This window comes from Scyliorhinus torazame, chromosome 17 (genome assembly GCF_047496885.1).
Source record: "Scyliorhinus torazame isolate Kashiwa2021f chromosome 17, sScyTor2.1, whole genome shotgun sequence".
NCBI lineage: Eukaryota > Metazoa > Chordata > Chondrichthyes > Carcharhiniformes > Scyliorhinidae > Scyliorhinus > Scyliorhinus torazame.
Window position 1 is genome coordinate 114,995,574 of NC_092723.1, and position 27,312 is coordinate 115,022,885.

At 45.5% G+C, this 27,312-nt stretch overlaps 1 protein-coding gene across 1 annotated transcript in view; it reads right to left on the reverse strand.

Moving 5' to 3' along the window:
• Nucleotides 1–1,931: 1,931 nt before the first annotated feature.
• Nucleotides 1,932–27,312, reverse strand: part of fbxl18 (F-box and leucine-rich repeat protein 18) — a 64,515-nt gene continuing 39,134 nt past the window's right edge. Inside the window, exons 3-4 of the mRNA XM_072480925.1 lie at nt 26,922–27,140; nt 1,932–2,777 (exon numbers count right to left, since the gene is read on the reverse strand). Coding sequence (XP_072337026.1) covers nt 2,621–2,777; nt 26,922–27,140 — 376 coding nt within the window. The 3' untranslated portion in view covers nt 1,932–2,620. The remainder of the gene's footprint in view (nt 2,778–26,921; nt 27,141–27,312) is intronic.

Consider the following 27,312-nt stretch of genomic DNA (forward strand, 5'->3'; position numbering starts at 1 on the left):
AGGTCTTCCCTCCCCCCCCCCCCCCCCCCCCCCTCCACAAACCGTGTCACAGGATGGAGAAGTTGAGCTCCACCCAACAGGACCCGCCTCCGGGCAATCAGCGAGGCAACGGCTAACATTTGCCCCCACACCCGCCTGCCGCCAGGCCAGTCCGACTCCCCGAAAAAAGCTTCTAGGCTCCCTGGTTCCAAGTTCACGAGCATTACCCCCAAGATAATTCTGAAAAACCTCCCTCCAACAAACTCCTCACTATCCTAACCGGGGAGTCTCTCACCAGTGCACCCCCCCCCCCCCCCCAATCTCATAACTCCAGGCCCTGCCCACTGTGCTTGGCCCGCCCTGTCCCATTGTGCCGAATGGCCTCCTTCTGCACTGTATGTTCTATGTTACACTCTTCCCCCTCCCAGAATCCTTCCATCCACTTCCTCTCAAACACACCTCACCAGTATCAGTCCCCTTCTTCAAATTTTCACTCCTCCTAGGCCCATCAAAACCTGTTCTACCAGGCTCTGATGGCCCCAGCCCCTTCCTCCCCACCAGAATCCCGTTCACTGGCCAGCTTGAGCTAGCCAGTATGGAGGCCCCTGTCCAGGCCTCACTCCCCTCCAAATCCTCCCCCCCGCCCGATCCCAGGAAAACAAAGAAATCCCCTTCAACACACAAAACCCCAAAGAACCATCATTGCAAAAGAAAATCCCAACTCTTACCTTGTTCAAATAGGCAACATCAACTCATTTAGCACATTTAACATGCAGTTAAAAAGAGCTACATACACTCCTCCACCCACCCCCCACCCCCTCAGTCCAAAACCAATCCTCAGTCCCATTTCTCACTTCTGCCCCAGTCCTTCTGCCTTCACAACGCCTCTGCCGCTTCGACCATCTCAAAATAAAAGTCTTTGGAGTTGTTGGTCACTTTCAACTTAGCTTGGTACACTATGCCGAACCGCACTCTGCGGTTATACAGTGCCATCCTCACTCGGCCGAAGACCGCCCGCTTCCTCGCCAACTCCACAGTAAAGTCCTGGTATATAGGTATAGCAGCATCAGCCCACTGCACCTCCTGCTTCTGCTTCATGCAGTATCTACGGAAACAAATCAGTGCTCTTGGCGGCTCATTCACTTTGGTTTCGGCCTCCACGCCCCCTATGAGCCAACAACTAGTCAAAATATTCCATCTTCTTCGGGCCCTCCACCCCTTTCGGGCAGGCCCACGATACTCAGATTTTGCCGCCTAGATCTGTTTTCCAGGTCCTCCACTTTGGCTATTAGACCCTTGTTAGCCTCCACCACCCTCTGTAGTTCCTCACCCATCGAGGTGAGTTGATCACTGTGTTGCGACAAGGCCTCTTCCAGTCCCTTCAGTTTCTCACCCTGCTCCCGCACTTCGGCCGATGTCCTTGACACCGCCGCCTTCACCGGGGCAATCACCTCCTCCACCAGCACCTTCAATACTGCCATCATCTCTTTCCTCATCACCTCCATGTGCTTTGTGAACTGTTTTTCAAGTGCCGCAACCATCACCTCGGTCATTTTTTCTGCCGTGAAAATGTGGTCCCGCCCAGCGACCCAGCATCCGCCATCGTTCCAGTTGGCAAGCCGACCCTTCCACTCAACGTCGAACCTTCATTCGCCCCTTCTTTACGACAGCTTTCCTTCGGGTTTTGGACATCTTTCTTCCTTATGCCTTCCTGCACTTATTTAACCAAAAATTGCCCCTGGGACTGGGCATTAAATTCTTAAAAAATCAAGCCCCGAGCAGGAGCCATCCAATGTGCGACCTCCTCCTACATGCCGCCACCGGCAGTTCGGTAGTAGCAGTATCATCACTGTGTCGGGACAATACAGGCCAGGAAAAAAGAATGGTGAAATACTTCACCAGAAAATAGTGCCAATAGTTTACGCAAAGAGTTTACAACACAGCAGTCGGACCACACTTGAAGAACTGTATTTAATGCTGGTCACCACATCACAAAGAACACATACAAACACTAAAGAGGGTGCAAGAGAAGAACAAGACTGATCCCAATTGTAAAGTTATGAACTGAAGAAAGATGAAGATCAAGCACTGCCTAAATAAAGCAGCAGTGTATCGGAGGGCAGGACAACAAAAAAAAAGTCTAAACTTGGTTGCACTAAGATTTTTGGAAAGGTGAAGACGAACAAGAGGATTTAATCTAGAGAAAGGTAAATTCAACAGAAAGTAGCAAACTTTAGTTATGCTCAAAATACAATGAATGCTACTCTGGGAGAGTATTACGGTAGGGGAGGGGTGGTGAGTGTTGATAGAGTTGTTACTTGTCCTTGGGTTCTCATGTTCTTATTTCCAATTATTGTAAAGACTACAGTAGGCACAACATAAAACTTGTTACACATAAAACCCATTGCTAATGCTGTTGACCCAAATTCTATAGAGTTTTGCAGGAAAAACAATGCAACAAAACAATATTCTGCAATTTTCAAACTTTAAACCTTTTCTGGTTTCCACAAGACAGTAAACATGTGTGTGTTTTATTTTAAACAAGTGTCATCAACAGGCAAAGAAAGTTCATGAGATCAATCACACATGGGGGTCACCCGCACTGTATTTAATTCCTTTTCCTACTTGGCGGCATTGAGCATCACCACCAGAGATGCAGAGGATCTTCTGCAACGCGACTTTTAAATAAAGTTATTTCGTCCAAGTGCATCATTGGAACATCTCGGATGACGTCCGCAAGTCCTTCATGAAGGAGTGGAAATATGGCCACATTCAGAGCGGGCCGGTCAACCTGGAAACTGGAGAAAAGGCAGCAAGTTAGAAAGATGGATGTGGACATGAAAAGAAAGACTGACTTCCATTAATCTTTAATGACACTGTTGAAATTAGATACAAATTTATAATAGTTCATAGAACAGGTTATTTTGCTTTACGTATGAAACAAAAAGCAGTGCCTTCAGAGGCCTCCTAAACAGCTATTATTCTGTCATGGCTGGCAATGGAATGGAGTATGGGTTGTGGAGGTGGAAATGTTCCAGTTGTGTGCAATTCCTAAACTGTTGCTATTTTGTATTTTGACCCACTTTAGTGAAATTTTTCATGCAGGCCAGTAAGGTTTTGAGCTCAATGCCCAGATGTACTGAATTTTCTGTTCGCAGTGTGACTAGTCGTAAAGGTGCTAGACTTACCCTTGGGTCTGTTGCTGGGGTGGAACTAAGGAATTAGGAGCAGAAGTAGGCAATTCAGCCCTTCGAGCCTGCACCGCCATCCAATCAAAACATGGCTGATCTCTTCCTGGTCTTAAATCCACTTCTCTACCTGATCCCCATATCCTTTTAATCCATTTATCAGAAATATATCTAACTCCTTCTTGAAACCATTTAATGATTCAGACTCCACCACAAGTTCCACAAAATCACCACCCTCTGCGAGTAGTTCCTTCTCATCTCAGTTCCAAATCTACCGCCTCTCAACCTATATCTGTTACCTCCCGTTCTACAGGGCAGCACGGTAGCAGTGGGTAGCACTGTTGTTTCACAGCTCCAGGTTCCCAGGTTCGATTCCTGGCTTGGGTCACTGTCTGTGTGGAGTCTGCACGTTCTCCCAGTGTCTGCGTGGATTTCCTCCGGGTGCTCAGGTTTCCTCCCACAAGTCCCGAAAGATGTGCTTGTTAGGTGAATTGGACATTCTAAATTCTCCCTCTGTGTACCTGAACAGGCGGTGGAATGTGGCGACTGGAGGGTTTTCACAGTAACTTCATTGCAGTGTTAACGTAAGCCTACTTGTGACAATAAAGATTATTTTTTAAAATAGATTGCCCCACAAGGGGGAACATTTGGACTTGTTTACTTTATAAATCCCTTTTAGTATTTTATACACCTCAATCAGATCCCCTCTCATCCTTCTAAACTCCAGCAAGTATAAGTCCAAACTGTTTAATCTCTCCTCATACATCAATCTTTTCATGTGGAGGATGTGTAGTGGGTGGGGAAGAGATGTTGGAGTCAGCTGCACGTCTCGATTTGAAGGTTATCCACTGGCTCTTGCTTTAGCAGGGTGAGCTTTGATTCAATAGTTTGCTAAAACTCACATATGGAAGAGGGAAAGATACTAGAGGAATCTTGAAACGCATCAGAATCTTCAAAGTGAGGCAGGGAAACCACAACAGAGAGGGAACTATGATACGCACATCTTTTGAATAAAGACACTAAGTAGAATCCAGTCAAGGCATTCTCTAGTTTGCTGATAATCAATTTGCATCGAACCAAAGGGACCTGGCAGGTAGCTAAGGGGTCGATTAAGTTCTCTTCTTTCTCTTCAGGTACCATGCCCTAACGATAGTTGGCGACTACAGATCTCCATGCTAATCCTGCTTTGAATATGTGGCTAATCTTCGTTGGTGGTATATTCATCCAGTTTGTGAAGCTCTTTAAAAAGGTTGCTCTTTGTCTCCCACAATCTCTTTCACCATCGACCTTTCCCACCAACATTAGACTTTCTAAATCACGATTTCTTATTACGTGTCCAAGAAATTCCAACTGACTCTCCCTGATCTTGGTCAGAATTCTTTTGGTCTCAGATTTTACTGGCGCTTTTTCACTGCAGTGTGGCTTGTCCAAACTATCTTCATTATTCACCTCAAAAATCACAACTCTGCCGCCATTAACACACAAATTAGGAGTTGTAGGTTTTCTGCATTTCTTCACTGATCATTCAACACAACTATTTGTGTGTCAAAATTGTGTGATGTATGCAGCATTCCAGGATTCTTAGCTTTGTTTTCATCTCTTTCAATTTTTGAGATGTATCTTTGATCTTTCCAAGCTTTCAGCTAATTTTTTGGTCACTCTTTCGTTCGATGTTAACATAGGTAATGAAATTTGTCACTGTGATCGTATATTCTGGTCTGATTCTCTTTCTGGACACTACTTGGTTATTCATAAAGGCCTGCCTTCTCGCCCGAGGTGTTGTGATCCTCAGGTTAAATCACCACCAGTCAGCTCTCCCCCTCAAAGGGGAAAGCAGCCGATGGTCATCCGGGACTATGGTGACTTTACCGTACCTTTAGTACTAGACATTTTGCCCAAGTGTAAAGTTGAGCAATTAGGTTTAAAAAAAAAAAAGAACAGGAAATATAAATTAGCCAGCAGTAGGATTGGACCAAGGGAGTGAGAAAATTATTAGGGAACTTAGTGGATAAGATACTAAAACTACTGATGGGTGTACATAAAATGTAAACAAAAGCTATTTATAAAAACAAATAGGGTAATGGTGAAGTTGTAAGCTATCTCAGAGAAAGCATGCATCTAAGGTCAGTCTGTAATCTCCTCCATCCATACAACCCTCCGATATCTCCGTATTTCAACTCGGGCCACTTGTAAATCCCCGAATAATCATTCCACTGTTGGTACCCAAACCGCCTGATGCTTGAGCTCCAAGCACTGGAATTTCCTCCCTAAACCCCGCCGTCCTTTACCCTTCTCTCTCCCTCAAAACCTTCCATAAAATCTACCTCTTCGATCATATTTTTGGTTATATTCTAAACATCGTCTTACATGGTTCAGTGCCACATTTTGTTCCATAAACATTGCTGTGAAGAGACTTGGGAATGTCTTACTACATTAAAGGCATCAAATAGATGTTAGTTCTCGATTCTAGAAAACATCCCTGCATTCACATGAATGGGATTGAAACCTGTCCTTTTTGAGTGACGAGTATTGAAAAATGTAAATGTCTGGGCCAGGCCTGTTCGCATGAAATAGGAGATTGCTAAAATTTAGATAACTATTCATAAACATTTTGTTTTTGAGTTGGAATACCAAATGCAAAATCAATGTGTGCATTGTTTGGCACCAGTTCTAAAATTTTCAATAAATAGAAATAGTTATTATATTAATGAAATAAATGAAGATAAGAGAAGCCAAAAAAATGTCAAGAGGTAATGGAACCCAATCGCCCGGGGTACCAACATTCCCCGTACACCTGCAAATGTGATCCTTTAAAAAGGATCCTGCAAGCCAAGAATGAAGTATGGTCACGCACCTCATGTGTGCAGGGGCGTTACTTAGCTGCAAGCTATGTTAGAATAAAGTCACAATTTTGGAAGAGCCTCAAACACAGTTTCTCAACCCCTCGGTATTTTTATGTTCTAAGCTTATGCTCCTATTTCCCTCAGGGCTGAGAGGACCATGTTGTTTCATACTTTTTGCTGTTTACTGGAACCGTTAAACAATTACACATTGTTCGCATATTGAAAGTTTTTAAAAATAAATTTAGAGTTCCCAATTTTTTCCCATTTAAGGGGAAATTTAGCGTGGCCAATCACCTATCCTGCAATTCTTCCGGTTGTGGGGGCGAAACCCCCGCAAACATGGGGAGAATGTGCAAACTCCATACGGACAGTGACCCAGAGCCGGGATCGAACCTGGGACCTCAGCGTCGTGAGGCAACAGTGCTATCCACTGCGCTGCCCTTGCATATTGAAAGTTGAGGTGATACTCAGAAATGTAATCTTACTTAAAAACAATGCAAGAGGCGGCAGAGGCGGCATGGTGGCACAGTGCTTGGCACTGTTGCCTCAGCGCTGAGGACCGGATTCGATCCCGGAGCTGGGTCACTGTCCGTGTGGAGTGTGCACATTCTCCCCGGTCTGCGTGGGTCTCACCCCCAAAAAGATGTGCAGGATACGTGGAGTGGCCAGACGAAATTGCCTCTTAATTGGAAAAAAAATAAGTGTACTCTAAATTTATTTATTTTTTTAAAACAATGCAGTCAGGGGCAGCACGGTGGCACAGTGGTTAGCATTGCTGCCTCACATGGCCGAGGACACAGGTTTTATCCCAGCCCCGGGTCACTGTGTGTGGAGTTTGCATATTCTCCCCATGTCTGTGAGGGTCTCATCCCCACATCCCAAAGATGTGCAGGGTAGGTGGATTGGCCCTTAATTGGAAAATAAATTGGATACTCTAAATTTAAAAAAAGAAAAAAACGATGCAATCATGAAAATCTTCCACTCCCACATAGCTTCACCTACAATCTTCCCCAAATACACCCATTCCAGTGTCCCCCTGTGGCATTTTCATTTCAATCTCAAGGGCGGGTGGAGGAGGGGGGGGGGGGGGGGGGGGGGGGGTGAGGGGTGACAAACCATACTAGGAATACTGAAAGAGCACGCTGAGGTAAAGGTACGAGTACTTTACAGAGGCAGCTGCCACTTGGGATGAACATAGACAGCAAACTTTTGCAGCCCATTTCATTGTATATAGCATGGCATATGGCCCATGTTTCATATGCTTTTTCCAGATAAGGCTGGTCACTGGGCAGCAATGGGAAGCAGCCCCCACCACAGGCTCAAAGATTGAGACACCAATCATAGGATCACTACGCCAGCTGAGATCGGCAAATTAAATCCTTGGCCTTTCGTAGTGTGTTATCACTGGTAGAGCATTTACCTACTAAACTAATCAGGATATTTATTTAATGGAATTGAATGTAAATAGAGTAAGATTTACACAGTATTTATGTTCTCTCTAATGAAGGTCATGCTGTTTCACAAGGGCAGCAGTGTATAGCTACACCAATGCTCATTTGGGGCTATAGGTGCATTTCCAGTAGGGTAGGTGTTAAGCCAGACATTAACATTGACAGAACAAGAACAGAGAATGTTGGAAAAACAGTTCTGATGAAGAGTTAAACAGATGCTTACAGATGCTGCCAGACTGGTTGTGTTTTTCCAACATTCTCTTGTTCTGGTTTCAGATTCCAACATCCGTAGTATTTTCCTTAATTAACATTGGCAGAATCAGCACAGACCACAGATCTAAAAGATGACCTCCCTGTATTATATGGCTCAGTACAAATCCATGCAGTTCAGTTTCTTTTATCTGCAGAGATTCGGATGTCTAACCTCAGCAGCACGGTAGCACAAGTGATTAGCACTGTGGCTTCACAGCGCCAGGGTCCCAGGTTCGATTCCCCGCTGGGTCACTGTCTGTGCGGAGTCTGCACGTTCTCCCAGTGTCTGCGTGGGTTTCCTCCAGGTGCTCCGGTTTCCTCCCACAGTCCAAAGACGTGCAGGTTAGGTTATTGGCCATAATAAATTGCCCTTAGTGACCAAAAAAGGTTAGGAGGGGTTATTGGGTTCCGGGGATAGCGTGGAAGTGAGGGCTTAAGTAGGTCGGTGCAGACTCGATGGGCCAAATGGCCTCGTTCTGCACTGTATGTTCTATGGTAATGTAGATCAAAAAGTGAGTTCAAGAGCCTGGATGTTCTCAAATACGCATTAAATAGATATGGATATAGAAGCTGATATTATCAATAAGATATGGAAGAATCACAATTCTTTCCCTTTCTTGGAGATTATAAGGGCACAACATAAATCAGGCTGCATATTACTCACAGCAGAGGTACCACACCACTGAAAAACTCTCCAACTGTCTTGGTGTGTTGTTTTGTCTTTCTTTTACATAAATGCAAATTTTGCGAACAATAACATGTATATACAGCACCTCTAACGTAAAGCAACTTAACATTAACTAATAAAACATAACAGCACGAGGCTACCTTTGTGAAAAAAAACCAAAGCTGTCAAGCTAATAATATCCTAAGGCTCCCACACATTTTTTTAAATGACTTTAAGGCTGTTATGTGAAGTCTTGCTTTACTCAGTCATAAGGTCATTGCATTTAAAGACCGCCATTATGTCATGGCAGGAGTTTAAATTCCTCCACCTCAAAGAAAGAATCACTGATTAACTGCCGGGCGTCAAAGAGTCAAGGGTAACAAAAATCAAAATAAAGGATGACAATCTGAAGAAAACTGATTCATTAAAAAAATGAGTATTTATAGAATAGGGTTAGGAGAAAGCATTACATGCTTTAAAGCCAGTGCTTTGATGTTCAAAGCTTTACTGAAAGCAATACAATCTTTATGAAAGTGTCAATCTCCACCAGCTCCAAAGTCCGACATTGCTCTTCCACAATCTGAATACGATGGAACATACATCTCCCAGCTGTGCAAATTGTGAAGCTTACTCCAATGGAAGGGAATGACATTTCTATTAAATATATGTTGAGAGATGAAGGTAATTATGATTAATCAGACAAGCCACAACTTATTTCACGGGTGAACATTAAACAAACAGTCTTTGACAACAGCAGTTTGCTTGCTTTTCATCTAAAATTTGCTCAAAAACTTCAGACAGTTTCTCAAAATAAAAAAGACAATTGAACTGCATTATACCCTGTGCATTTCTCATAGAATAACTGCAAGAGCTCAATCAATTCTGATCTATAGCTCACAAAAAGGCAAAATTATTAAAAATATAAACACTGCTGGCTGGTATTGTATGCAAACAAGCAGAAAGTTTGAAGAAGTGGGCTCAAGGAGTAGAGAGTTTGATTAATTGTATAGCCCCACCAGAGTCTGCAAAGCCACAATGGGCTGTATGGCCATCTTCTGTACCGTATCATAATATGATTCTATGAATATTCTCTATCTGAAAAATATAAAACATTTTGCAGGTTTTGGGCGGGAGGGGGGGTGGGCGGGGGGTGCAGTTTGGCACATTTGAGTTTGTCAGCATTACTATAAATATTTTTAATTTACTACTTGCACCCTTCACTGCTATTTAAGGAGCTTTTGCATTTTCTTCCATAATCAATTTGTACATGGTTTGGATTTGCATTATTCTTCCTAAATTTTATCTTTTAACCATTCAGTCCATGACATACTCATGCTGTATGACGTGAAACTCAGAAATACAGAGCAGTAGGGCCTTCATATTTCGATCTTGGTCTGTACCGAGTGAGCTGACCTCCTGCAGAAGTTCAGATCCTGCAATCAGCATTGATCATTATTCAGCAGCCGCTGCTTAGAAAAGTATGTGCAGAATCAGTCAAGGACAGGGCAGCATGGTGGCGCAGTGGTTAGCACAGCTGCCTCACGGCGCCAACGTCCCGGGTTCGATCCCGGCTCTGGGTCACTGTCAGTGTGTAGTTTGCACATTCTCCCCGCGTTTACGTGGGTTTCGCCCCCACAACCCAAAGATGTGCAGGGTAGGTGGATTGGCCATATCTTTTTATTAAAACAGTAAAAGTATATACAAAGCCAAACGGTACAAACACTAATTTTGTGTTGGAGAAACAGGGTACCCTCCCCTCAGTGCCAATGTATGGGGAGGGGGTGGATAATCTGATTATTTCTTTATTTTCCTCCTTTTTCACGTTTTCTCCCACATTTACACCCATCAACAATAAACAATAATCAACAAGATATGTCAATCCCCATAATAATAACGATCCCATCCGCCCACCAACCCCCAAACCTCAAGACGCATGTTTACATAAACAAATGACAAAAAGGAATCAGGGATTACCCGTAGTCACCCTTAATCTACACGGCTCTCCAACCCCCCAACCAACGCCATCCAGCCTCTAAGAGAGTACCGTACATGATACCCCAAAGTTGGACCCCGCCCCCACCCAAGTCTCCAGCTCCTCCCGTCCACTGCCTCTTGTAAAACTCCTCCTCCCAACCTCGGTTCCCTCCCCCCAAACTCTGTTCCCTCCCCTCAACTTTCCACCCCGGCTAGACCACTCGGACTCTGTTCTGCCAGGCTCCGATGGCCGCAGCCCCTCCCCCCACCTCACTCCCGTTCACTGGCTGGCTTAAACTGGCCAGCGTGGAGGCCCCCGCCCGGGTCCGTTTCCCCTTGCCGGCCCTAGGAAAGCCCAAAGATCCCTTTTAGCACACAAACCCCGCATATCCACCTACACCCCAAAGAGCCCTCCTTTCGAGTGAAAGTCCCGTCCCTTCCCTTGTCCAAATATATGCAACATTGGCTCCTTTAGCCTCTACACCCGCGCGCAGTGATACAAAAAAAAAAGAAAATACAGTCATGAGGTTACATCGGCACATGACCATTCCTCAATGTCAGTTCTGCCACAGTCCTTCTGCCTTCGCAAACTCCTCCGCTGCTTCCGCCGTTCCAAAATAAAAGTCCCTGAGCTTGTACGTCACCCTCAGCTTCGCTGGATATACAATGCCGCACTGCACTTTGCCAATGTACAGTGCCCTCTTCACCCCGGTTGAAGGCAGCCCGCCTCCTCGCCAGTTCCACCGTAAAGTCCTGGTATACACGTATACCAGCTCCAGCCCACTGCACCACCCGCTTCTGCTTGGCCCAGCTCAGGACCTTCTCCTTCACACTGTACCTACGGAAGCACAAAGTCACTTCCCTTGGCGGCTCACTCGCCTTTGGTACAGGCCTCCACGACCGATGAGCCCGATCCAGTTCATATCGGGAGGGGTCCTCCCCCTCCCCCAGTAGTTTTGCCAGCATCGCGGCAAAATACTCAGTCGGCTTCGGTCCTTCAACTCCTTCGGGGCAGCCCCACGACCCTCAAATTCTGTCGCCTGGATCTGTTTTCCAGATCTTCCATTTTTCCTCGCAGATTCTTGTTCGTGTCCATTACCTTCCGCATCTCCTTCCCCATCAAGGCAAGTTGATCACCGTGCTGCAATACCGCCTCCTCCACTTCCTTCAGCGCCTCCCCTTGCTCTCGCACCTCCGCCACTGCGCTCGCCACCGCCGTCTTCACCGGGGAAACCGCCTCCTCCACCAGCACATTCAAAACCTCCCTCATCTCCTTCCTCACCATCTCCATACATTTCTCAATCTGCGCCAACTGCTTTTGGAATTCTGCAGCCATCACCTTAGTTAGTTCTTCAGCCGTAAGCACTGCGGCCTCCCCTGGTGCTCCAGCCTCCATTTTCTTTGTTGACCCCGCGGTGACCTTTCCCCTCTCCAACGGACTTTCAGCCACTTTTTTCCCGGCCGTTTTTTTTGGTGTTTTTCGACATCCTTCTTCTCCTTGCGCTATCTCCCGACTTTTACTGCCGTCGCTGGCCCTAGGACCGGGCGTTACTCTCCGAAAATGCCATTCCCGAACGGGAGCCCTCCAATGTGCGGCTGCCTCCCGCCCGCCGTCACCGGAAGCCTTGATAATCTGATTATTAAAACAGTTCACAACACATTTCTACAAAAAGCAAATGGTACAAGCACTAAACTTTGCGCTGGAGAGACCAGATACCCTCACCTCTGTACCAACAGAAGGGTAAGGAAGGGGGTGGTGGGGAGAGAGGGGAAAGGAGGGCGGTGGGGAGGGAGGGAGGTGGCTGCCCCTTAATTGAAAAAAAATGAATTCAGTACTCTAAATTTATATTTTTTTAAAAATCAGGCAAGGACAAAACTGGGCTTGAAAGCAATGCCCCACCCATGGGTGGGGCGCATGTCAGCATGCACAGTTCAGAGGGGCAAAAAATAAATCTGCTGGGGTGACGTGCATGGGCAGTGTGTGTTGGTAACAAAACAATGCCTCGGGTCTCCATACCTCACTTCTTTCCAATGCTGCAGCAGCTGATGAAGGCAGGGTGTAATGCCTTCCATAGTGGAACTGTCTTCTGGCATTCATCAAGGCTTAAAGGCATTTTGGCGCAGTGGTTAGCACTGCTGCTTCACGGTGCCAAGGACCTGGAAGTTTGTACATTCTCCGTGTCTGCATGGGTCTCACTCCCACAAACGCGAGATGTGCAGGGTAGGTAGATTGGCCATGCTAAATTGCCCCTTAATTGGAAAAAAAAAAATTGGATACTCCAAATTTTTTTATTTTTTTTTACAACATCAACATGAATAATACCTATGTGAGCAAGGTATCAGAGGGCAATCTCTACTTACAGACCCCACCCCAACAAGGCTCATTGATTTCATGGTGGTACAAACCATAAAAGAAAATGCCAAAACAGGCACAGCCAAATCTTAAAGAATCACATCCCAGCAGCAATCACAGGTGTACAGAAGTCTGCAGGCAATGTAGTCTCAACCCTATTATTGAAAGAGAAAATGCAACGCCCATACAGGAAAAACATGTATTATTGAGGGGTGAAGGCAGAGGGAGAGAATAGCAACCAGGCAGGATAAAGAAAGAAAAAGAAAATACAATCTTATTCAAATGGATATTAATCCCAGTGAAAGCTTAAATTGAAAAGACTTAAAATCAACAAAAAAGAGCCTAGTTTGATCATATTCCACCATTCAAACTGTTCCCTGTTCCTGTTTACACTGCATACCTGCTCCAACTGGTATAAGCTCAATTGCTATGGTCCAATCCTTCATCTCTTTAATGGCAGCTCAGTTTTTAATACATAAACATGTTTTGCTCCAACTAAAAAGACCCATGAAGAGGACTCAAAACGGGCTCTAAATAATTCTGAAAAAACAGAATATCTCTTGCACTGTAGCAATTTGGAAGCTGGTCAGATAGCCAGCCAATATTCACTGTCTGGGCATACACATGGAACCTATAGTCCTGGTGGCAAGGGCCAATTGTACCTACAATAACACTAGATTGTACTCCAACCAAGGTATGTTCACACCTTTAGAACAGGTGAAAGTTAGGAGGAGGGAAGAGGGGAATGAAAGTATAATCAGACAACATATAGTTGTGAAATTATGACATGCTCTTTCTCATGAATTACCTTGTTAGTAATTTACAGCAACCACATTAAGAGCCGACTATAAAATCAGTGTTTTTTTCCCCCACTGTTATGTACTAAACATACTAGCACTCAATTCAATACACTGTACTGCCAACTGTGGCCAGAATGTTTTTGCTTGACGAATCCCCACAGGGACAAATGGAAGTCTTCTTGGCCCATTTCACCAACCTCTTGGTGGGTAATTACAGAATGCCACTGGCAGAGACCTGGCAGCAAGCCATCTTGGATGAAGACTTGAAAAAGAGGCAAGAACAGAACAGGAATAAAATTCCACAGGAGATTTTAATCATCTTGCAAACATGCATTCTGAGGTGGGGTTTTTTTTTTTTGGGGGGGGGGGGCAGGGGAAGAGAATAATTTTTGATCATTATTTCTCACTTCAAAAGATACATGTTCTATTACCTGAATGCAGGCAATTCTTACTTCCTCCGTTGCTGTAGCAGAGCTAATGGCCGCTAATTTATATATTAGATAGAAGCAGCCTGTCAAGTATTTGAAACATGGACAGAAAACTCTCTGCAGCTATTACATAGATCATACAGTGCAGAAAGAGGCCATTCGGCCCATCGAGTCTGCACCGACCCACTTAAGCCCACACTTCCACCCTATCCCCGTAACCCAATAACCCCTCCTAACCGCTTTGGTCACTACGGGCAATTTATCATGGCCAATCCACCTAACCTGCACGTCTTTGGACTTTGGGAGGAAACCGGAGCACCTGGAGGAAACCCACGCAGACACGGGGAGAACATGCAGACTCCACACAGACAGTGACCCAGCGGGGAATCGAACCTGGGACCCTGGCGCTGTGAAGCCACAGTGCTAGCCACTTGTGCTACCGTGCTGCAGATTGAGGAACTGTTCCACTGAGCTGCGTTGAAGTACAAAATAACTGCTGTGTTACTGGTGAATAAGGTGTCAATGTTTACACATTAAACTATTAGTGTCAAGGTGCATTTTAATAAATTAAAAATGCTATAAGGCACCAGCTGTAAACTTCAGTGAGGGGAGGCATTTTAACTAATTCCTGCAGTAAAGGCATTGCATGAGAGATGAGCAACATGCATGTCAGACTGGAATTGTTGATCTGTTCTAGGCCTTAGTGTCTTTGCTTTTCAAAATGGACACAAAAGGTCCCAATGGAGTTATAGATTGCTGGTCTTGACTAGTGTTCTCGTTCACACACACTCCCCTATGCTATTGCTGTCAGTTCTTTTGACCATCTGCCTGCATATCAGATGTACATGCAGTGATGGCCTGGAAGAAGGCATCGCCATGGCAACATTCACTGCAGAACTAACAGAAGCCATTAAAACACATACATTACATAATGCCTTTTAGTTGACAATCGCACGAATAATGCAGTTAATAATCGCAATAATAATGCACTTCAAGGAAACAAAATCAATCTGGAATTTTTTCTTTATTTCTGGATTAGAATTTATTTTAATCATAAATTTATTAACTTAATCATCATCCAGCAAACTGCACAACCCATGCACCTGTGCCATGCTCAAAAAACAATGGAGATTAGCCCAATGGGCCACTTAATCTTTATGGCTTTTGTCATATGAAAGACACATTTATGTAGCCTTTTACGCATTCTCAGGACGTGCCAGCATACCTTATAGCCAGTTAAGTACCTTTTAAAAATATATATAAATTTAAAGTTCCCAATTCCTTTTTTTTTCCAATTAAGGGGGCAATTTAGTTTGGCCAATTCACCTACCTTGCACATCTTTGGGTTGTGGGGGTGAGACCCATGCAGACACGGGGAGAATGTGCAAACTCCGACGGACAATGACCCGAGGCCGGGAGCAAACACGGGTCCTCAGTACCCGGCAGCAGTGCGAACCACTGCGTGCGCCGCTGTGCCGTCCTGCCAGTTAAGTACCTTTGAAGAATAATCACTGTTGCAATGCAAGAAATGGGAGTCAGAAAGCCTTCTAAATAGCAATGTAACGATAACCAAATTATTTGCTTTAATAATATTGGTTTCAAATATTATTGCAAATTTTATATTTTACACAGTTATAAAGGCTTTGAATTGTCCTGAACCACAAAATCCACTCTATAGAATAGTTTTCAATATTGCTCATACTATCTTGGGTTCCAATAGCTGGCCAATGCAAGTCCAATTTTCACCAATATCAACAACCAGAAAACTGCACCACTGGTGGATTTATTCATCAACAAAAACATTGATAAGACAAATATCTTATTATTTGAATATTTATCAAAATATGATGGTTGACATCAGAGCAGCTAGATTACACATGCAAAGTGAATTTAGCATGAAACGTCAAAATATCCTAAGCCAACAACCGTATCAGACGTTAATTCAATGCTATCTCACCATCAGTTCAGTAATTCTGCCAAGCCAGTTCCACAATGTATAAATAAATGGAAATCTAATTGTGCCTCAGTTCCTGGTATTTGTACCTACATGTTAGAATGGCCCTTCGAACAGCTGCTTCAGCTTTTGCCCTGTAGCCACCTGGGTTGGCCACTTCCCGACTTTAAAATGGAGATCCGCTAAGAATGCAGGGACATTCAGTCAAACGCAGGAAAAACAGCGGTGCCAAGTTTCCTGTGTATCAGAACTTGCAGGAACCCTGACAGCACTGAAACTAACAACCATCTGCATATTAATGAGCGATCCCCAGGAACAATTGGAAACAGTTAAGGTAAACAAGGCCAGCCAGACTCCTCGGCTCCGGCAGGAGCCAAGAGAAAGGAAGGCCAACGGATACTTAGGAACCGCCCAGCGATCAGGGAACAGCTCTAGTATTGGAGAAATCGATCCAAGTGATCAGAACTTAGTCCAATCACTTGGAACCAGGTACAGGGTCCGCCCCGAATGGCGTGAAGCCCCTGGGGACTATAAAATAGAGTCCGCAAGTTCAATTTGTTCTTCTTGACAGGGTCTCTCAGCAGCTCGAAACAACCCTTGACCGTGACCTGCCTAGTAGCTGCATCAACCAAGTAAGTCTCCAGTCAACGCACGCTACGAGATAGGCGCTCCTAGCTACCAGTCTATACCAGCTTTGAAGCCTGCAGACTCAGAATCGAACTAAAGGCCATTTGTTCCCCTGACCTGGTGGGCCAGTTCCAAAGCTAAGTATAGGCCTTTTAGTGTTAGAGATAGTCTAGTAAGTAGAGTTTTATGCATGAGTAGTGATTGACTGTGTAGAATAAATGTGTTTTGATTTGAAGCTTACTAACTGGTGTATTGAGTTATTGATCAGCACTTGAACCTGAACCTCGTGGTGGTATCATAAAGATACCCGGCGACTCTAGAGCAAAGGTTATAGAAACAGAGCAAATTAAGTAAAGATACAACGAGCAACATTTAAGAGCCAACCAAAAGTTAGCAACAGCCCAAATGATAATTATTTCGAACTAAATAAATGCTTTGTTTCGCTGGGTTATACAAGGTAATCCGATATTAATTTAGGCAGTTAAATGCCAGCTAGACAGCTTAAGTGCAGGTCAGTCAATTTATTTATTCCGCATTATCTGGAAAACCTAGTGAGATTTATTTTCCAAAACATGATCAAGTATCAGCAACTCCAACTTGCCAAATATTGATAACACAAGCCACAGGATCTAATCCAAGATTTTACAACACTCGGGATGAAGTGAACGGTTAGACCAATTTCTCCTGAGCTTTTTTGCACAAGGTATATATTTTTTTAAATAACAGCACCATCAAACTTGTGATCCTATCAATTCTGGCAATAGTCAGCAAGTTATTCCCAAGCACCAATGGAGAAGTGGGAAAAGAAGAAAACAACACTCCCAATCATAAGTTTGCCGTTGCTGATTGATGCCAGTGGATCTCACCGTTGACTCAGAAAGGGTGTAGGCTCACTTGGGAGACATAAGCACCAAATCTTGGAGGTGCTATCTTCTGGATAAAATGTTAAGTTGAGACTCTATCTACCCTCTCAGGTGGATGCAAAAGATCACATGGCATTATTCTGAAGAAGGGCAGGGAAGTTTTCCCTGTGTCCTGGCCAATATTTATCCTTTACTCAGAGCCCAAAAACAGATTATCTGGCCATTACGTTGTTTGTGGAAACTTCTTGTGCGCAAATTAGCTGCGCCGCCTCCTACATTAAAATAATGGCTTCACTGCAAGAGTACTTTGTTGGTTGTGAAGTGCTTTGGGACATCTGGAAGCTATGAAAGGCGACGTATAAAATTCAAGTCAGTCTCTCTTTACAATAACTCTTCCAACGACTCAGTGGGCAGATAAACACTGAATCCTACAGATCAGTTCGTGGGCATAACCCAAGGGTGTCATTGTGGATGTTAAAATCAAGATGCATCCTTTTGCTGGTGAGGGGAAAACAAAACATTAGCCAGGGATCCTGTTTTTGTATTTCTGTTCAGCTGGAGGTATGTGTATATGGACAGGGTTACATTCAGCTGCAGTGTTTCCACTGTTCAGTATCTTGCCCAATAACCACTATCCACACACACATGAAAGCGAATGGCTGCTAGAATCCAACCTGTCACACATCGCACTGGACACCAGGTTAAAAGAATTGAAGCTAAATGGAGACAGCGGCCCCTCCACAAAAGAAAACACACTGACCCAGTACTACCTAGTGTACCAGTTAGTATCTGTAACTACTGTTGTAAAAAAAAAATGTTTTTTCTTTTTCCATCTGTAAGACAAGACCAAACCTTCAACTAGTTACTGATTTTAATGTGCTTATTTCCACTTAAAATCCCATAAGCTCTTTTTGATGTCCCTTCTGTAAACTCAGGTACAAACAACTGAATCACAGGAAGGAAATGGCCTAATGACAGGTGAAAGTCATCCTCATAACTGCAATCGTGAAGTGCTCTATTTAATAAGCTTTTCCAATGATATATTTCAGACAGGAGTGGAATCCAGTTTGGGATTTAGACTCATCCCTTGGAAGCTTTTCCTTCATACCAATGAGCTCACAATCATGTTTAAGTATCTGTATACCTCTATGTTATTACATTTATGCAGGTGGCAGGTTTGGAGCACAAAGATTATAGCAGCATGTCCCTGCTCACCAGTTTGTGGGTCCAGATTTCCACCACACATGTTCAACAGTGTTGCGTGCAATAAAGTGTCATGGAGCCAATCAGGTGGCATTTAAAAATCCCATCCTGAAGATTTAGGGTACATTGGAAAGCATAGTGGTTCCTTATTATACATTAAGAAAACCATACCTCCTGAAGATTTAGGGTACAATGGAAACATATATCCAGCACCTTACAATATATGAAAGAGCCCTTATTGAAGATGTATGAAATTGTCACCTCAGACTTAGCTGCGTCAAAAAGTGCTCTAAATTAGAAGTAGTAAATGCCATTGTCTCTTATACACAGGCTGATGAGGATGACTCCCCACTTGCTGAGTACCTGTTTTGCACTGGAAGATTCATACTCAGCTCGGTTATTCAGAAGTTAGTTGCTTGTGACGTTTGCGTTTCAGAACAAAGGCTGGCTTATTTCCCTGCCTATTCTCATCTTGCTGGTGAGACTTCAGTTGACATATAGTGCTAACTGGGCCTAGAAATCTGGTCTTCAATGAGGCGTAATGCATGGCTAATGACTGAAGGAGTGCATCTGTGCCTTTATCGAGTCAGAATCCACTATATTGCATTTCGGTTCTTTCAGGCTTCACCCACCCATCCTCACCCATTCTTGCTTTTACACATCCATGTTTTCAAAAACATGACTTCCATTTCCACTGATTTTTTGGCATAATACTAAACATTATAAAAAGTAGAACTAGAGATATTGCTTTTATATGCTTCAATGACAGAAATAAAGTGTGTTAGACCTTTACTGCATCTTTAAAGAGCAAATTAGATGTGCTTCAAGATTGAAGTGTTTCATGATCACAGAAAAATTCTAGATGTCCAAATAATGACTATACAGTATGATAGCAACCAGGGGAGTTTTAAATCTGTGCAGCAAGCTTTTGCTAAAATAAAACAAAACTGAAAAAGGATGTAACGAAATGGAAAAAGAATGAAATGAAATGAAAATTACTTATTGTCACAAGTAGGCTTCAAATGAAGTTACTTTGAAAAGCCCCAGTCGCCACATTCCGCCGGGGAGGCGGGTACGGGAATTGAACCCGCACTGCTGGCCTGCCTTGGTCTGCTTAAAAGCCAGCTATTTAGCCCTGTGCTAAACCAGCCCATTCGAATGCAGGTAATGCTCCTAAAATATTAAATATAGAACAATACTGGTTGCCGATATTTCTTCTCGTTTCTTCATTTTTCTTCCTCTACTGGAGGCAGCATGCTAAAGTGAATTAGGAGGGGTGGCACGGTGGCGCAGTGGTTAGAACTGCTGCCTCAAGGCAAGGAAGACTGGAGTTAGATCCCGGCCCCGGATCACTGTCCGTGTGGAGTTTGCACATTCTCCCAGTGTCTGCGCAGATCTCACCCCCACAACCCAAAAAAAAAAAAAATGTGCAGGGTATGTGGATTGGGCACGCTAAATTGCCCCCAAATTGGAAAAAAAAGAACTGGGTAATTTAATTTAAAAAAAAAAAATTAATTAGAGTTCCCTATGCACAGGCAAATTCCAATTCCTCAAGCGCAGGGCTGAGCCTAATGCAGCTAAAGGTAGTGCACAGGGTACACTTAACCAGAACACACATGAGCGGGTTCTTCCTGGAGGTGTAGGACCAATGAGAAAGGGTCGGGAGGACCAGCCAACCACACCTACATCTTCTGGTCAAGCCCCTGACTCGTCAGGTACTGGATAGCCTTTTTCGAGGCTATGTCCAAGGTTGTGAGGGTGGAGCCATGCCCACTAGTGGTGGTCTTACGGGTGTTAGAATACACAGAATGCATTTCGGGGTGAGGGGCAGAAACCCTACCCCTTGCCTCCTTGATCGCGCGCCAGAGACTCCTGCTCGGCTGGAGATCAGCGATGCCACCCAAGGCCACAGGCTGACAGTCTAACTTGGCAGAATTTGTTAAATTGGAAAAAATATTGGTGTGGCACGGTGGCCAGCACTGCTGCCTCACGGCACCAAGGGCACGGGATACAGTTCATGTGGAATTTTCACATTCTCCCAGTGTCTGCGTGGGTCTCACCCCCACAATCCAAAGGTGCGCAATTGCCCCTTAATTTGAAAAAAATTGGTACTCTAAATTTAAAGAAAAATGAATAGCGCCGACCCCAACAGTGCAGCCCCACTCAGCGCCAACCCCGATGGTGCAGCGCCCCTCACGCGCCGACCCCAACAGTGCAGCCCCACTCAGCGCCAACCCCGATGGTGCAGCGCCCCTCCCGCGCTGACGCCGACAGTGCAGCCCCACTCAGCGCCAACCCCGATGGTGCAGCGCCCCTCCCGCGCTGACCCCGACAGTGCAGCCCCACTCAGCGCCAACCCCGATGGTGCAGCGCCCCTCCCGCGCTGACCCCGACAGTGCAGCCCCACTCAGCGCCAACCCCGATGGTGCAGCGCCCCTCCCGCGCTGACCCCGACAGTGCAGCCCCACTCAGCGCCAACCCCGATGGTGCAGCGCCCCTCCCGCGCTGACCCCGACAGTGCAGCCCCACTCAGCGCCAACCCCGATGGTGCAGCGCCCCTCCCGCGCTGACCCCGGCAGTGCAGCCCCACTCAGCGCGAACCCCGATGGTGCAGCGCCCCTCCCGCGCTGACCCCGACAGTGCAGCCCCACTCAGCGCCAACACCGATGGGGCAGCGCCCCTCCCGCGCTGACCCCGACAGTGCAGCCCCACCCAGCGCCAACCCCGATGGTGCAGCGCCCCTCCCGCGCTGACCCCGACAGTGCAGCTTTCCCCCAGCGCCCAACCGGACAGTGCAGCGCCGACACGGATAGTGGAGCGCTCCTTCAGCGCCGACTCGGACAGTGCGGCGCTCCTTCAGCGCCGATCCGGACAGTGCGGCGCTCCTTCAGCGCCGACCCGGACAGTGTGGCGCTCCTTCTGTACTGACAATGACAGTGCGGTGCTCCCTCAGTACTGGCAACGACAGTGCGGCGCTCCCTCAGAACTGGCAACGGCAGTGGGGCGCTCCCTCAGTACTGGCAACGACAGTGGGGCGCTCCCTCAGTACTGGCAACGACAGTGGGGCGCTCCCTCAGTACTGGCAACGACAGTGGGGCGCTCCCTCAGTACGGACAACGACAGTGGGGCGCTCCCTCAGTACGGACAACGACAGTGGGGCGCTCCCTCAGTACGGACAACGACAGTGCGATGCTCCCTCAGTACTGACAACGACAGTGGGGCGCTCCCTCAGTACTGACAACAACAGTGGGGCGCTCCCTCAGTACTGACAACGACAGTGGGGCGCTCCCTCAGTACTGACAACGACAGTGCGACGCTCCCTCAGTACTGACAACGACAGTGGGGCGCTCCCTCAGTACTGACAATGACAGTGGGGCGCTCCCTCAGTACTGACAACGACAGTGGGGCGCTCCCTCAGTACTGACAACGACAGTGGGGCGCTCCCTCAGTACTGACGACAGTGCGACGCTCCCCCAGTACTGACCCTGACTTGCGTGGGTTTCGCCCCACAACCCAAAGATGTGCAGGGTATTTGGATTGACCATGTTAATTGGAAAAAGTGAATCGGGTACTCTAAATTATTATTTCTTTTTAAAGTACTGACCATGACAGTGCGGCGCTCGCTCAGTATTGACCCTGACAGTGCGGCACTCCTTCAGCACTGACCCTGTGAGTGCGGCGCTCCCTCAGCACTGACCCTGACAGTGCAGGGCTCCCTCAGTACTGACCCTGACATTGCAGCGCTCCCTCAGTACTGACCCTGACAGTGCGGCGCTCCCTCAGCACTGACCCCGACAGTGCAGCACTCCCTCAGTACTGACCCTGACAGTGCAGCCCTCCCTCAGTACTGACCCTGACAGTGCGGCCCTCCCTCAGTATTGACACTGACAGTGCGGCCCTCCCTCAGTATTGACACTGACAGTGCGGCGCTCCCTCAGTACTGACCCTGACAGTGCAGGGCTCCCTCAGCACTGACCCTGACAGTGCAGCGTTCCCTCAGTACTGTCCCTGACAGTGCAGCGCTCCCTCAGTACTGTCCCTGACAGTGCAGCCCTCCCTCAGTACTATCCTGACAGTGCAGCGCTCCTTCAGTACTGACAGTACTGATCCTGACAGTGCAGCGCTCCTTCAGTACTGACAGTACTGATCCTGACAGTGCAGCCCTCCCTCAGTACTGATCCTGACAGTGCAGCCCTCCCTCAGTACTGATACTGACAGTGCAGCGCTCCCTCAGTACTGACCCTGACAGTGCAGCACTCCCTCAGTACTGATCCTGACAGTTCAGCCCTCCCTCAGTACTGACCCCAACAGTGCAGCACTCCCTCAGTATTATCCTGACAGTGCAGCGCTCCCTCAGTACTGACAGTACTGATCCTGACAGTGCAGCCCTCCCTCAGTACTGATCCTGACAGTGCAGCCCTCCCTCAGTATTATCCTGACAGTGCAGCGCTCCCTCAGTACTGATACTGACAGTGCAGCCCTCCCTCAGTACTGATCCTGACAGTGCAGCCCTCTCTCAGTATTATCCTGACAGTGCAGCGCTCCCTCAGTACTAATTGTACTGACCCTGACAGTGCAGCGCTCCCTCAGTATTGACCCTGACAGTGCGGCGCTCCTTCAGCACTGACCCTGTGAGTGCGGCGCTCCCTCAGCACTGACCCCGACAGTGCAGCACTCCCTCAGTATTGTTCCTGACAGTGCAGCGCTCCCTCAGTACTATCCTGGATGTGCAGCGCTTCCTCAGTACTATCCTGACAGTGCAGGGCTCCCTCAGTACTATCCTGACAGTGCATCGCTCCCTCAGTACTATCCTGACAGTGCAGCCCTCCCTCAGTACTATCCTGACAGTGCAACGCTCCCTCAGTACTGACCCTGACAGTGCAGCGACCCCTCAGTGCTGAATTGGAATTATGTGCAATATTATGTAATTTTCTAAGTAGTAGTGACTCAGAGGCGGGAGTGTTATCCACTGAGCAAATCTAACAAATAATCTATTTCTAATATGGCCCCTGTTGTTGAACCCGATTCATCCGAGGCGTGGATCCTCACAGATTAAAATAATGGAATAAATAAATTGAGAAAAAGCAAAAGTGGGGGTGGTGGCAAGAAGACAGAAGAGGGGGAAAACAATACAGCATAGTATAGATTGAATTAAATCATGACTGCTGATTTGGAAGAAACAGGTTAAAGAAATTGGCAATTAATGAGCAATATCAGTGTCCATCTCAAGTCTGAAGGTAGAGCTACTATGTCTGATTCATAATTTGTGGACAAGGTCATGCCCCTTTGCCACTGGTAAAGCTGCCACCATTCATTTTTAATTCCTACCATGGATGCCTGGCACGAGGGCATCCATAAACAGCAGACTGCAAAGCATCTCATTTAGTAATCAGCTGTCAAAAAGCGATTCCATAATACTTGGGGTGATCTGTAATTGATTTCATAGCAGCAGAAAGTGTGAACTGAGCAGGCTACAGGCTTCAAATAAGCTAGCAAGGACTTGCCCTTTTTATTCAATGTTCTTCATTAATATCAAATATAAACAGAAAATGCTGGAAAAACTCAGCAGGTCTGGCAGAATCCGTTCATGTTTCGAGTCCGTACGACCCATCTTCAGTGAACGGACCAGAGACATTAGCTCTGTTTCTCTTCACAGATGCTGCCAGACCTGCTGAGTTTTTCCAGCATTTTGTGTTTTTACTATGTGATTTCCAGCATGCGTGTTATTTTGCTTTTATTACATAAGTAATATCACTTGGCCTCATACGATTAACTTAACTCCAGTGAAAATTTGGCATGAGGGTGGCATGGCGGCGCAGTGGTTAGCATTTGCTGCCTCACAGCACTGAGGACCCGGTTCGATCCTCGCCTTGGGTCACTGTCTGTGTGGAGTTTGCACATTCTCCCCGTATTTTCGTGGATCTCACCCCACAACCCAAAGGTGTGCAGAGTAGGTGGACTGGCCATGCTAAATGACCCCTTAATTGGAAAAAAATAATTGAGTACTGTAAATTTATAAAATAAATAAATAAATAAGAAAATGTAGCATAAATGAGCATGAGGTGGTGGAGGTGAGAGAAGGCAAAACCTCTCACATAGTAACCTAGAGGATGGTGACATTGGGAAAATAAATAGGTCTCTGCCTCAGGCCAGACTTTGAGAGATGACCATAACGGAATCAGCAATTGATTCAGCAGTGGCCACATACTTTAAAATCCAAAATATCTCCTATAAATGGACCAACATTATAAGTAATCTACAAGGAACTCAAAGCATGCATTATAGAAGCTATTGGTTCATAAGGGACAAAAAGAAAATCCACTCAACTGAAGCCCTTTGGGCAACATCTTAAATTAGGGAGTGCAATTCACTAGGCATTGCATATTCCCAATGCCTCCTTTCATTGCTATTAGTTTTTCTTCATAGCTTCCCTTCGAATTGTATTTTTTTTTACCATGGCCTTTTACATTCCTTAATTTGAAGTTGTTCTTTTCTTCTCCTCTACCCATTTCCTCCCTCCAAAGTGCAGCTACCTTCAAACACACATACATCACACACAGGAATGTAGATTACAGATAACATTTTCTGGAAATCCGGAGGGATTAAGTACCTCTATCCATTATGAAAAGGATAATGCACACATGAATCATTTATGAGTCCACATCGACCGTATAAATCAAACAATCCACTAATAACTCTGTATCACTGCTGCTCTTTTATTCGCACCAAACGTGCTCGAGTGATGCAGTGCAAGAGTAAGAGTAAGAAAAAAATCCTGAACTATTTGTAACCTTTTTGCTGAAACACCATTTAGAGATGATGTTTAACATGTCACAATACTGCAGTAAAACACTTAGAATACTTTAGTCCCATTCAATCCCATTATAGTGTTTAGGTTACAGAACAAGCTTCATATTGCCCATGTAGGAAAGATAGAAAACAACTAGTCTGATACCTCTTACAACATCACCCCCTACTGAAAGAATAAAGAAATCTCAAAATGCTCAAAACGATTTAAGCTAATGCTCAAGCCTTACTTTTCGAACAAAATAGACGGACTCTTGCTCTGGTATGCCGGGGAGCAAAAAGAGAACATTTGTAGTCCCCATCCTATTTTCTCGGGTGGAAGGAGAATATTATGACAAAACTTCAAACATATTTTAATGCTTATAAAATATACAACACTTTCTTGTTGGTACCTGCACAAGATGCCGCATTTCAAAGTAATTTGCTGCAGTGAAATGCAGAATTTCTGCTGACTAGGCACGATCCACGCACAAGGGGACAGCAGTAGTCACAACCCCCATTAACCCTCCGAAAGAAACGTTGTGCACTTAAGACCTCAAATTATCTTCTCTATTCCACCCCCCAATGTTTTCCCTCCTCTGGAAAGCAAGGATTGCTGCTGGAATATGGTACTCTCGCCCTGGCAGTCTGTTGGTGCCCTCATGTGTTAAAATCAGGACAATGTTAGTTAAGTTACATAACCAAGGTGGCTTGGGATAGGGAGCAGGATGGGCATCACAATTATTCATGGATATATACTTCCAGCAAGAATCACTAGATAGTAATCAGCAAGTGGGAACTTTGGCTTTTTAAAACATTGTTTCACAAAACGTGGGTGTCGCTGGCTAGGCTCACAACTTATTCCTGGGATGAAGGGCCTAACTTATGAAGGAAAGTTGAACAGGGTTGGCCCATGGCCACTGGAGTTTAGAAGAATAGAGGTGATTTTATTGAAACATTTAAAATCCTGAAGGGATTTGATAGGGCGGATACCTGGAGGATGTTTCCTCTTCTGGGCGAGACTAAAACTAGGGAAGTTTAAAAATAAGGGACCTCCCATTTCCGACAGAGATGAGGAGAAATTCTTTTCTCTCAGAGGGTATTTAGTCTGTGGATTCTCTTCCCCAGAGAGCAGTGGTGACTGGGTCATTGGATGTATTCAAGGTCAAGTTAGACAGGGTTTTTGATCAAGAAGAAAGTCAACGGTTATGGGGGTGGGCAGACAGGAGTTTGAGACCACAATCAGGTCAGCCGTGATCTTATCGAATGGCAGAGCATGTCCTACTCCTTTCCTATATTTCGCAGCTTTTATAAAGAGTATTATGAAATTTTAATTCATTTAAATGACATTTTAACAAAAATAAATGTATTGATAGGATAAAAGACAGGTTGCTGGCTATCTGATGCACTTTATTTAGCATTCATTAACCTTCTGGTCTACTTCAACATAAGGCATTAGGAACTTGGTACATTGGCTCCTTTAACCTATTGCAGCCGTGTCTTGCTGTTAGCGTACACAAACTATTCCGCCCCCCCCCCCCCCCCCCACTTACCCCTGAATCAGTGCTTGTTGAAGGTTCTTGCATGCCACTAGAGTTTCTCCTGTGAACATGTGACACATGACGACATCCGGGCACTTGGTCATGAACAATATGACTGCATCATGCTGGAATGTTCCATGGCGAGAGACAATGCAGAATCGTTCCAGTGACGAGCAGTGGCCCAGCGCTTGGAAGAACTGTGCGCTTGCTGACAAGTATGGTTGTTCTAGTCTGCAGGAGGAATAAACGACAATGAAATACAAATCACACATCATCATGTGTCCTACAACCTTGTAAAATGCCAGCATTCAAATTACACCTTCTCATCAGAGCCATCCCACCCAAGAAAGTTCAAATGTAAATTATCTGAGCAATCATTTTTTTTAAAGTATGCATATTTTAC